This window comes from Gymnoscopelus microlampas (genome assembly GCF_963454915.1).
Source record: "Gymnoscopelus microlampas genome assembly, chromosome: 9".
Classification (NCBI taxonomy): domain Eukaryota; kingdom Metazoa; phylum Chordata; class Actinopteri; order Myctophiformes; family Myctophidae; genus Gymnoscopelus; species Gymnoscopelus microlampas.
In genome coordinates this window covers 28085051-28097722 of record NC_139946.1, presented here as the reverse complement: position 1 = coordinate 28097722, position 12672 = coordinate 28085051, and the positions used below count along the sequence as shown (strand labels likewise).

Genomic DNA, 12672 nt, shown 5'->3' with positions numbered 1-12672 from the left:
ACACCATGCTCATTGGTTTTGCCTCGAGTTGAAACTGCATATTGGATTATCATTAATGTATTTGGCGAAACATTTGTGATACGAAATGTCGAAGAGAAATTATCCACTCTGAAAGAGAAAGACATGAGAATGTACAGATTGGAGGTAAGGGGATGTCAAAATAGAGAGAGAGAGAGAGAGAGAGAGAGAGAGAGAGAGAGAGAGAGAGAGAGAGAGAGAGAGAGAGAGAGAGAGAGAGAGAGAGAGAGCGAGAGAGAGAGAGAGAGAGTGTGTGGTGTGTGTGTGTGTGTGTGTGTGTGTGTGTGTGTGTGTGTGTGTGTGTGTGTGTGTGTGTGTGTGTGTGTGTGTGTGAGTGAGTGAGTGAGAGAGTATGAGAGAGAGAGATGCATCCTCAGAATGAAATCCTCAGTGTTTATTTATATATTTGTAACTCTGAAAGTGAACAAATGGAACCAAATCAGTAATAGATAAACAGGCACTCTGTAACAAGGGACAAATTATTTATCTCCTTCCTTTTCGGATCCAGTTCTCTCGCTTTCTGTCGTCTGCGTTGGGAGGACATGACAACCAGCATAACGACATATTTGGCTGGTGGTTAATTACTATTTGTATATTTCTTGGAACTCTACAGCAGATTCAGAAATTAAAGTACTTTCCCTTTTCATAGCTGACAGCTACAAACCATCCAGTCATCAGTAACCATTTCCCAGAGTTGTGGAACCATAAGCCAGAACAGGTCCATTTGGTTCCATTTTTTCACTCTCAGAGTTACATTAACACTCTGGATTAGCCATCAGCGCAGGGTGAGAAGTTGAGAACTGAAGATGGAGAGAGTAGGTTGTAGTGTTTGAGACGTGTGAAACTCGAGATCCATGCTGTTAGTCGTCTGCTCTTGGCCCTGACAGCAGCTGTTGTCTTTCAGAGTCGCCCCGCGACTGCCGCAGTCTGCCTTGCCAGAACGGCGGCACGTGTGCGAAGGGGAGCGACTCCTTCATCTGTGACTGCATGAACGGCTTCAAGGGACGACAGTGTGAACTGTGTAAGTTTATGCCTCGTACACACACGCACACACACACACACACGCACGCACACACACACACACACACACACACACACACACACACACACACACACACACACACACACACACACACACACACACACACACACACACACACACACACAGCTTACCAGTAAAACCCTGATTGTTCATTTAACTCTGAGACTTCTCTGAGTTACAAATGGATAAATTAACACTGATGATTTGACTGTGCACAGGGAAAGAAAGTTGATTATTTCTAGAGAACAACTAATTCTCTCCCAGCTGTTTCAGCAACAGCACTGCATTGTGTGATTGTAATGTTTGAGTAAATCATACTATACAATCATCATCACAACAGAATATAACACATTTCTGTAATTCGGGGGTTATTTACCCTGCACATGAATGCAGTGTTGAAAAGGAGTCCCAACCCATCGTAACGTTTGTACAGCTGTCCTCGTGAAAAGCCATCCCTTTCAGTCTGCTCACAAATCATATAGGGGGGGGGGGGGGTTCCTGTATGGACCCTAGTAGTACAGCAGTAGTACCTCTACCAGCTCAGTGACGTCTTTACTATGCCTGCAAGGCCAATAAACACTAGTACTTTAGGGATGGACCCTAAAGTACTCATCCAAGAAGTCATGTGACATCTGCATTTGTATCTCCTTCCTGTGCCTTTGGGGCGGCTGTATCTTAGTGGGCCGTCTGGTAATCAGAAGGTTTGCATCCCGCCCCCCGCCCATGTCTACCTGTCAACAGTTCCCCCCTAAGGGCTCATCCTGACCATCTGAGCAACCATCAGCTTGGTGAAGTGAAGCTAAAACTGAATTTCCCCCACAGGATTAACAAAGGCCTCCCCCTTCCTTTTGCCTCACTGACATAATAATTTTGTACATTTCACACGTCCTGTTACTTTAAGGGCCTTATAGATGGACAAATACCAATGTATATTACGCTTCTCTTTCAAGAGAAGGCAAACTAACCTTATCATACAGCAGGCAGTGGTGAGAAGTATAACTATTGCCTGTGATAAATCTAAGTGCAGAGTGATAGACTGAATCTAGAGGTTTTCAAGTTGAAGCGTAAATTAGCACTGCGGATTTTGTGTTTTGCTGTGCTGAGGATGGATTTGTTGACAAAAGGCTTGCTGGTTGTCTCATTAACACTAAGTGCTCATGTCATCACAAATGAAATGCATTTGAACAGCAATGAGAGGCCTGCTGGGAAAGTATAATCCTTAAGGAAGTTGGATGTTGTTGCATATCTAACAAGGTCTGGCTTTTGCAACCCTTACTTAATGTGGCGCCGATCTCTGCTTATCATGTTGGTACTGGTGAGACATCAGCTTGGAAGCAATCCGTGGTTGAGCAGTTCATGAATGGAAAATGTTGGTGTTGCTGTGGTAATTCCATCCTGACGGCAGTGGTGCCGTCCAGGAACACTGTGCCTCCACACTGTTCCTCAGGTCCACTTCCAGAAGCTCCCGCCAAGTGTTCATTTGAGTTGAGAAAGTGGTGAGTGGTTCCCTCATCAAACGCTCCACTGGCCACTCGTACGCTGCAGGTGTGGGCATCGTCAAACTGGAATACCACTCCTATCAAGATGGGAAACAAATGAACCACTTGAACCCTAGCGTCCCTATTCTGGTTATATCTTAATAGGCAAACATACGGCAGGAATAGGGGAACATAGCAGATCTACAAGCTCACTACACAACGTGTAGTGAGCTTGTAGATCTGCGTGTAGATCAGCTATTTCAGCTAGTTGGTGTACAGCAAAGTATATAGGGTGTAAGTGGTTAAATGTATGTTGATCCTTTGTGGTGAGTGACTGGATCTTAAGCCTTCACTATGTATTATCTGTTTTATCTCTACTGGAAGCCAGTTTTAGTTTCACAAGAGAGACGCTTAACTTGGAGAGTGCCATGGTCTCGAATATGAAAGTAAAGCTTAGCACTGTAAATCATCTCTGCACACAAGAATTGTTAAAGCCATTTACTGCTGTTGAGTGGAAATCTGTCTATGAATTACAAATTTGTTAGGAATGATCTTGACTATTTTGAGCCCTTTGTCAGTGAATGAATATGTCAACACGTGGTTGTTTTGTATCAATTGATCATCTACTACCAGTCATGATGTAGGTATGACGCTGTGCTCTATTTCTGGCTATGTGGGAACATTTTTATACAGGGTTATGATCAATTGGATGACAAGTATTCCATTATAAAAACACTAATCCAGGGTTTCTCGAAGTGGGTACCGTGATGCTATTCCAGTGGTGCCACGAAATACTGGAATTTAGCAATATTTTTTATATACTTTGTATTTTTTATATATTTTTTGTATATGTTTCTTTTTTTCCAAAAACTGTTTTTAAAATCGGCCTCAGGTCTTAATAGGTTAATGCCGATTGCTCTTGTATGGTTTCAGCTGGAATGGTGCCGCTACCTGCCCCACACCGGTACCTGATCTGCAGACATTGTCAAATGCAGTGATAGTACCAAGCAAATCAGCAAAAGTGCTTTGAAACAAAGCATCCAGGATAGAATTCCAACGTCATTGAATATTCTAAGAGATTGAAAACACAAAATGAAAGAGAGAGTGAACGTATGCTTTCAAGTGTGTGCGTTCATTTGAATATTGTAGTCACAAATATCATCTTATAATAATAATAATAAGTATAAAAAGAAGTATAAATCGTTATAATGATACAAATACTGTCGTTATAGTAGAGCCTATCATACTGTTATGTTACTGTAAATGTCCATGTGAATAAAATGTGAATATATTATATTATAATATAAATATAAGGTGCTAGAGTGAAAATTAACAATGTCATTTAGGGTGAAAAAAGTATGAATAGGGGTGCCCTGAGCCTCAAAGGTTTGATAACCACTGATCTAAACTTACTGTATGTGACTCCACGCTATCATATTACTTTACAAATGTTTACTATAGGCCTATGTGTTCACCCAATAATGATCATTGCCATTGATAGAACGTGGAGTCTGGTGTGTGTGTACTCTTGTTGGATTATTTTAATAATAACCAGACACCGCCTCCTTCCCCTAAAATCTCCTTGACCGTGAATCTTTGACACAATTCATCTGCCTCTGTAGAAGAGCTCCTGTTTTCCTGTAATATTTCACTACTGTATACGACCAAGAATTTCCACTGATACGTCCAGGATTTTCTGATTTTCTAATACATCCATATATTCATCCTATGGAAAGCAAATAAACATGTAGAATTATTATTCTACACATTAACATTATTTAATGTTCCATAGTCCCCCTCACACACTAACACACCCTCTACACTCACATGCACACTCAATATGTCCTGCCCCCCTGCTTGTTGCTATACGACTTCACTTATCATTAAATGTTGATGAAAGTGCATTGTGGAAGACGCTGGTCACATAACTCCGAGCCTCTCTCCTCTCCTCACCTAAACATCCTAAGTCAGATTGTTTAAACATTCCTTTCCGTAAACCATCCATCAACCGGAGTGGAGAGCCAAGTTTCCTCCCCACTTTATCTCGTCCTATAAACTCCTCAACACATTTTTCTCTCTTGACAGGACAGTATGTAAAAAAGTGTTCATACCTCACACTAAATGAGATTTTTCTGTCATCTCTCTCTATCTTGTGTCCTGTGACCGTTTGTTTGCAGTGTGCCAGCGAGTGCCACACCCCTGCACCCGTCTCTACTCTGAGACAAAGAGCGTGCCTGTCTGGGAGGGTGGAGTGTGTCATTACCTGTAAGTCTTCATAAGGCAGGGATCTCCTGCTTCTTGACTTGCTTATACACTCTCCAGGACATGATATGCTGTTTAAATGTTGCATCCCGAATGTTAACCACTTTTAACTTGGGTTCCCTATTTTGGGCATGTCATTATAGGCAACATTTTACAAAAATGTTTACAAATGTTAAAAAATAGCTAATCTTTATTGTCACATCACAGGTTTACAGGTGTAAGAATTGGGTGGAATTCAAAGTATAAATTGGGCCTGGACCGCTGGCTAGCGGTCCGGACACTTAGGCTCTAATGTAGCCTGACAGCGCTTCGCGGGTTTGTGTCCCGTTCCCGACAATCTTTGCTGCATGTCTCTCCCCATCTCTCTCTCCCTGTTTCCTGTCCATCTATACTGTACATTAAGGCAGAAAAAGCCCCCAAAAATATCTTTAAAAAAAGGGGTAGAAAAAATATATAAATTGGGGCTTTATCACTTTAACCCCGGCATTACTATTTTGATCATGTCATTATAGGTGACATTTGTTAGCTTGTAGATCTGTTACACGGAGTATAAGGTAGGCTTTGAGCTTGCTGTCGTCAGAGCAACCCCCCCCCCCCCTCCCTCTAATGAAAGGTGGTATAGTAAAAGTGTTGCATCACAACGTACAACAAAGTATATACAGTAGGGCTTAAGTGGTTTAATGTATGTACTGTATAACCTCTTGAATCAAGTCATTAAGCATATTTTTCACACTTCACAGGTACAAAAGGACGTATAAAGTACAGCAGGATGTTTGCTATCGGGAGATTTGTGAACCATTTCTTCCCAAGAAAAATCACAGTAAGTGATAATCAAAGTCATAAATTGCAAATCATCGTATATATATAAATATACCAGTTCATTTAACATCCAGAAGAACAACCAGGAAGCAACTGAAGTTGGTTTATTTCAACAGACAATTAACTGAAAGATCATTTTCTTCTAATTATGCTTTTCTTTTCTCAAGACAGTTACACAGATTATCATAATGTATCGTGTAATGGTTGTGTTTTTGTCTCTTTCTCCAGAGCACTCAGAATCAGATGCAAGGACAATCGTTGATGTCGCATGAAAATCTTGGCGCTTCACTTTTGGTGTTTTTCATTTACTTGAATCAAAAAGTTGATATGGTCATTTTATGAGATGAGCAGGTTGCACCACCCCAGCGTCGATGACACCTAATGCACCTAATGAATAATTTCATAAATATACTGTCACCAATCTGAAAATAATTTAGCAGCAAATTTTAAAGTAATTGACCAAAAAGATACAAGTTTTACAAGTTTTTGGAGATACAAGTTTTACATTGAGCACTATATCCATATAGACTCTATTCTGGCCTGAGGTCAGCTTATTGTACTGTAGCTTCAAGCTCCATGAGGACATCAATGAAACCAATGGAAATCAAATCATCAATGGGATGCCACAGATGTAACCACTTTAACCCTGAAGGCCCAATTTTGGGCATTTAATTATAGGCAAAAATAAAATCTAAATTGAAAAATTGAGAAACATTTAAAATATATATATATTTTGAACATTTTTAGAAAACAAGCAATCTGCAAGCTCACAGCGCAGCACACCGTGACGTGTTATGAGCTTGTAGATCAGCTATTTTCAAAATAATTTTGAATTTCTATGTGGTTAAGTGGTCGAAAGAATGTTTCAACTGATTTTCTGACCAAATGAATAGTCCAGTGCAGTTTACCTTGCTTCAGCCTAGACCTAATATATACCTCAAATTCATGTCCATATTGACACATTAGGAAAGTATTGTTTAAGATTTGATTGCAGCTTTGTCCCTCAGGGAGATTTGTTTAAGATTGTCCTAATATTCTTTTTTTTTTTTACATCACCGAGGAAAATTTGAAACTACACATTCACCACTTAAAACAAATTCAACAGTTACTTCAGGCAAACAGTCAGCAGTTTCTCAGCATTTTAGTGTAAAATACCATTACTCTGTCTCTAAGCAAACATCACTGCTAGCTCTCATGTAAATAGTGTGTATAGACTGTTTTGTAGGTGAATATTTTAATAATAAAAATGTTAAAATTAATGTAGCCTTTTTTGTTTTGTTTTTCTTGTGACCTTTTGTTTATAAATCGTATTATCCTTATGTCTACACATCTTTCAGCAAGGTGGATATAATAGTTTTTTTTACCTACTTTGCACACTCAATACAATACAACTAGGTTAATGCCTGGATAAACTCTAAAGACAGATTTAGCTTTGTTTGTTTTGCTTTTAACCGACTGGGTTCCCAGATTAATGCCTGGATATTAAATACCCTTAAGTTATCTTCTGTTTGGGGTCCTGGAAACTCCAGATCTTCTTTAACATCTAAAAGCATTGTTTTATCAGCTTGATTCTTAATGACTTTTCCTGATTTCATAAGAACATATTCTTTGACCTCTACTGCTTGGGTCTCAAGAGCCTGCAGCCATGAAACACAACTAACTTAGGTTAGCTGAGGAGCTATTCTATTTTGTGGTCATCATCCTACTGATTACACTACGATAAGACTGAATTTTATTATGACAAATACAAGGGGATTAAAATATTGTTTCCACATTGGCCTATAGCATGTTGACACAGGATCTAATACAATTTAATTAAAATGTTAGATTATAGCTATAACATGCAATTAGCTACTAATAATCAGCACAATGCAGCTCATTTAGATTAGCCCTTGGATTTTTTTTTTACATTTTTTAAATGAAAGCCCACCCAAATGAATACAGTATGATAAGATAGTCCTTCATACAGTGCCGCATTCATGCTTTCCTCTCAGACCTTTCATTCCTTGAAACCCCTATTGAGAAATGCAACTATTACAGCTAAAGCAATTAAAGGCTCCTGCAATGAAGTACAGTAGCCTACAGTACAGTACACACAAACATTTGAGGCAATGCGCTGTTTTTAGCCTTGTATTTGCGCATAATGCACAATAGTGGTTGAGCACTGTTGTTGGGGATAATTTATGGCCACATCCAAGATAATGACTTAAGTAAATTATATTTGGAAAAGTAGCATGTGGTTTCCTGGCCTGTGAAAAAAACAGAGTAGGCCTATCCCCCCCCCCTACTTTAATTGCAATATCAGGCCTGGAGGATGGATGGGAATCAAGGGATGATACAATATTGACTAGACTAACTCATCAGGAAATGTTAACATTACTGTGGTGTTTTGAGATAAACATAAAACTTGCCTTTCATCCACAGTTTGTGAGTGCATGTGTGTGTGTGTGTGTGTGTGTGTGTGTGTGTGTGTGTGTGTGTGTGTGTGTGTGTGTGTGTGTGTCTGCGCGCGCGCGTGCGTGCGTGCGTGTGTGTGTGTGTGTGTGTGTGTGTGGTTTACCCTACATTCCTGAGAAGTTGATTACAACATGTCAAAATAGACAAATATAGAAACCTTTTAAGAAATGAGTAGCAAGACCTTCTGTGAAAACTTGTCCCTCTCTAATGAAAAAAATAAAATAACATACATGTCCTTATTTGGCATTTTGCTCAGAGCAAATGACATGGATTATAATAATCACCCCATTCATTTGCTGCAGTTTTACACACACGATTCGAAGAGTGGCGCTTCTTGGCGCAAGGGGGGGTCGGTCGCCAAAAGAAATAACAGATCTACAAGCTGACAACAAGCCGCGGACTCGCGGAGCAACACGTTATTAGCGTGTAGATCTGTTCTTTTTTTGGCGAGCAACGTCGGCTCCGCTGCTTGCTGTCGTCAGAGCAGCGCCCCCCTCCCTCCAATCAGCGTTGCCATGTCCGCTTATTATAAGCTTGTTTTTCTGTAAAGTAAAGTTGCTCGTAAATATTGGTGGTTGCGTTTTTTTTGGCTTGTTTCTAAGTGTAATTGCTTATTTGGGCTTCCATATCTAATGTTGTTTAAACCAGTGTTTCTCAAACATTTTCAAGTCAAGGACCGCCAAATTAATATGTATTTGTCTGCGGACCCCCATCTGAAACATTTTATACAAGATTTGTGTTGTTAAAATGTTTTTTAATTTAAAAAAAAATCTTTCAAGATTTGATTTGCCCAAATAGCAATGGTTTAAAGGGCGAAGGGCTCGCTTCTTTTGTGCTTGTTTTCATAGAGCTGGTCGCTTGTTTCTTTCTCAAAACCTGGCAACGCTGCGCCCCCCTCCCTCCCTCCAATGAAAAGTGGGATAGTAAAGAAGGAAAGACACGGAGGAAGGAGGACCATGGAGGGAGAAAGCTGGATGTGTTAGCAGCCGCACTATACTTTTGGAAACACATTTTTTGGATATTTCCCCCAACTTTTTCCGCTGGCAGGAGTTACGATAAGCCTCGTGGATGTCTGGCGTCTCTCCGAACCGAGTCTAAAACAATCTCATTCACATTTAAACCCGGCGGTTTGGTTTGACGGTCTGGACGCTCTATTAGCCCGACTGAAAGTTAGCCCTGCCCGGCTAGCTAGTGTCGAGCTAAAAGCACAGAGGAGGAGGAAAGGAGGGAGGGAGGGAGAAAACACTTTCAAGTGAAAACGGGAGTAAAACAAGAAAACAAAGGGGGGAAACAAAGCGCGACTACATAGTAATGTCGCCGTCGGGGGTCGACTTTAGATACGGATGAGACAGACAGAGACCAAGCGAGGAAGAGTTGAGCCAGACGACAACTGCTATGTTGGGGTTGGTTCGGTGCTCTGGCAGCCCGTCTGAGTCCCGAGGTGACGGTTGTTGGCCCCTCAGACCGGGGGGCTTCTTCTGCTTCTTGTTGCCCCTGCTGCTGCTGCTGCTGCTGCTGGAGGGGGCCGTCTGCCTCAACAACCCCCCCAGCAGTGACCCTACGACGAGCGTCATCAGCAATAACAACAACAATAACAACAACCGCCCCAGTGTCAACATATACATGAGTGTGGAGGAAGTCAAGAAGCTTTTGGGTAAGGAGGAGGACTCTGGAGGAGAACCCGAGCATAGCTCTGTGTGTATTTTCGTGTCCAGTCTACTATACCAATGGCTCTCAAACTTTTTTACATTTCAAGGTCTCCCCTTAACCCTAACGGGTCCATTTGGTCCCCCACACTGTCAGAGTTACAGACTTGTAAGGGTCTATTTAGACTCCCTAAAGGAACCCAGATAGTGCCTAGAATCCACTTACTATTCCACTAACCCTAACCCTAAAGAGAACCACTGCACTAAACTACTACTACTACTATTATTACCGCTACTACTCCAGCAGCATCAAATGAACTTATTATTATCATTATGTTGATTTTGTTTTACCCCCCTCCTGGTGCAAATCTGCTCACTGGTTCTACTTTCTCCAAACTCTACTGATGCTAATGGTTTTTTAGTATTTTTGTTAACTGATAGTGAGGAAGCCTGGGATGGGTGATGTCATTTATTTTGGCTTTATCTTATCCAAGTGTCAGCCTGCTGGGTCACCGTGGACCAGGCAGGCAGCATGTCTGTTGGAAGGAGGAGGGGAAGAGGTGGATGGATTTTAGCAAGGTCTAAGGTCATAGCTCGTAGTACCTCAAAAACTAATGGCAGTAAGCTGTGGGGCTTCATTTTTCTTTTATCAGTAATTCAAGAAACCTAATGGCTGCAAATACTCCTAAACAATCACGAAAATGCATTGAACACACGCACAGACAGACAAACAGACAGACAATTGCAATGTTATAATTGATCTTGAACTGATACAATCGGTCCTCCTGACTCCTGACCCACAGCTGGTCTAAACAAGTAGACCATTGTCAGGCCAGGTTTAAGTTCCAGTCTTGATAGGATATGGACTACATGTGTTCCATGCCTTGAGCTTAATCCATGTCATCCAATTAATGTTTTCCTTGTGTTCGGTGTGTGTTGATGCCAGTCTCCATGGCAACATGGATAGCAGCGAAATTAACTTGTAGTTGTAGCCTATAGAAATGTAATGGTGGGGATTTAAGAAGAACATTTGAAAAAAACTGGGTTTTAAGTAACTTGTTGCTGTAATAAGAAGCATATGATTTTTAGACAGCGACCATTTGTGAGAGAAAGAATATGGCCTACTGTGGTCTGAGCCAACCTTGTAAGGCTACTATATAAAAAAAATCAGTCTTTCTCTTGTAGGTTTGTACATTCAACAGACTTTTAATCCCCCATACGGAACTTGATATCAAATTAAGCTATACCTAATGACATTTCCAGACCAGCAAGGGACATAGCCCCATCATGGTATCCAAAAAATCACAGACTATGGCCGAAATTAAGGAAGAATTTGTGTAAATGACCTCCAATTATATTACTCACTGACGATTTGACCCACTGCTGGAGGAGTTTTGGTTCCCTCTGTCTTCCAATCACTGATAACATAGACATTGTGATATCACAACTCAGACTGTGAGTGAGCAATATGGGCTCATCAACCTATCTATGTGATAGAGGTGGGAAAAACTGTCTGAGATGCTGTTTTAGAACTGTATTTAATTGGATGTATATCTGGTTATGTAGACAGCCTTGGGATATGGCTGCAACTAATTATATGCCCATAACATTGTAGTCATTTGTTCAGTCTTCCCCTGAGGAATGAAATGCATCCTGGGATGATGGTGATCGCCCAGAGATGTTGTGGTCCTGATGTGGCAGGAAATGCTCCATTGTCCTGCCACCATTTATTGAACCATCAGACGCCTTTAGGTTGAGTTAGTTAGACCACTACATGTCAGGATGGAATTCTGAATATTTGGCTTTTAAATTAGCTATATTGGAACAGAATCCTTTTGCAACAGCTTAATTTCTGAACTGTAAAAAGAGTAAGTCCCAGGCACTCAATATGTGTCAGGAGAAATGTGAATACAATTAAAAGGCCTTTGTCATGATGGCTGCACAGCAACTCAACTACTTAAACCTAATGTATTGGAAGGATTACCGTGATGATCTTGGACTTGGACATTTTGTTTCTATTTGCATTACATTTCTGACAACCCTACTAATGCTCACTGCTCACAGACTGGATAACAGCCAGCACACCTGTCCCAGCACCAATTATTATGGCGTGAGAATATATTGTATTGAATTGATGATAGAAAGGAAACTGCTTTTATGGTGCCTTCATATTTTTGACTGAGACCCATGTTGATTTCACACCTACTGTGGGCACTGGGCAATCTATTTCAAATGTTCTGCCAACCAGATGTTGAAATACTCACTGGCCATAGATCATTGTAGCTACCATAACAAAGCTATTATTTTGTGTAATATGGACTCAACCAACTTTATCTTGCCCTCGCCAACGCCCCCACTAAACTGTGTAAACACTAGCTAATACAACAGTCAAAGTATTTTTAAACTAATACCCCCCCCCTCCCCTTAGCATCAATAGAGTGAGTGGTTTCTGGGTGTTTTTTTTTGAACATAACAATGATTTAAACTATGTCTCATTTAGTTCTCAAGATCTCAGGCTAATTGAACACTTATGGGAGATTCAGAGTGGCGCCTGAGACAGTGTTTTCCACCATCAACCAAACACTAAATGATGGGATCTCTTGTGGGAAAATGGTGTTGCATCCCTAAAACAGATTTCTTCATGCTTTTATGCCAAGCCGCATCGCATCTGAGATGTTTTGTCAGCCCTTGGAGGCTCAGTGTTCTGTGAAGGCACATATTCTCTGGGTTTCCTTTATTTTCATAGTCAATCTGACAGTATAAAACAAATAGTTTAGGCCTGTAATTGAGGTCAAGGCTGTTATACAATTTGGTTGTGTTGCGTGCCCACAGAAGGAAATAGTTAAGAGAGATTAAAGTACATTATATTTTCAAACCCCATGCTGAATTTGAGATCATAAAAATGAGCCACTGTTGCATGGCCACTCTAGATTTTCAAAAGGCACAGACT

At 40.7% G+C, this 12672-nt stretch overlaps 2 protein-coding genes across 3 annotated transcripts in view; both read left to right on the top strand.

The window, feature by feature from the left end:
* Positions 1-6859, top strand: part of sned1 (sushi, nidogen and EGF-like domains 1) — a 43462-nt gene extending 36603 nt beyond the window's left edge. The window contains exons 27-30 of the mRNA XM_084067193.1: positions 923-1039; positions 4716-4803; positions 5541-5620; positions 5848-6859. Of these exons, the coding sequence (XP_083923319.1) occupies positions 923-1039; positions 4716-4803; positions 5541-5620; positions 5848-5891 (329 nt within the window). The 3' untranslated portion in view covers positions 5892-6859. The remainder of the gene's footprint in view (positions 1-922; positions 1040-4715; positions 4804-5540; positions 5621-5847) is intronic.
* A 2164-nt stretch (positions 6860-9023) lies between these two features.
* ryk (receptor like tyrosine kinase) overlaps positions 9024-12672 on the top strand; it is a 55380-nt gene continuing 51731 nt past the window's right edge. For both annotated transcript variants that reach the window (XM_084066287.1, XM_084066286.1), the window contains exon 1: positions 9024-9730. In XM_084066287.1, coding sequence (XP_083922413.1) covers positions 9472-9730 — 259 coding nt within the window. In that variant the 5' untranslated portion in view covers positions 9024-9471. The remainder of the gene's footprint in view (positions 9731-12672) is intronic.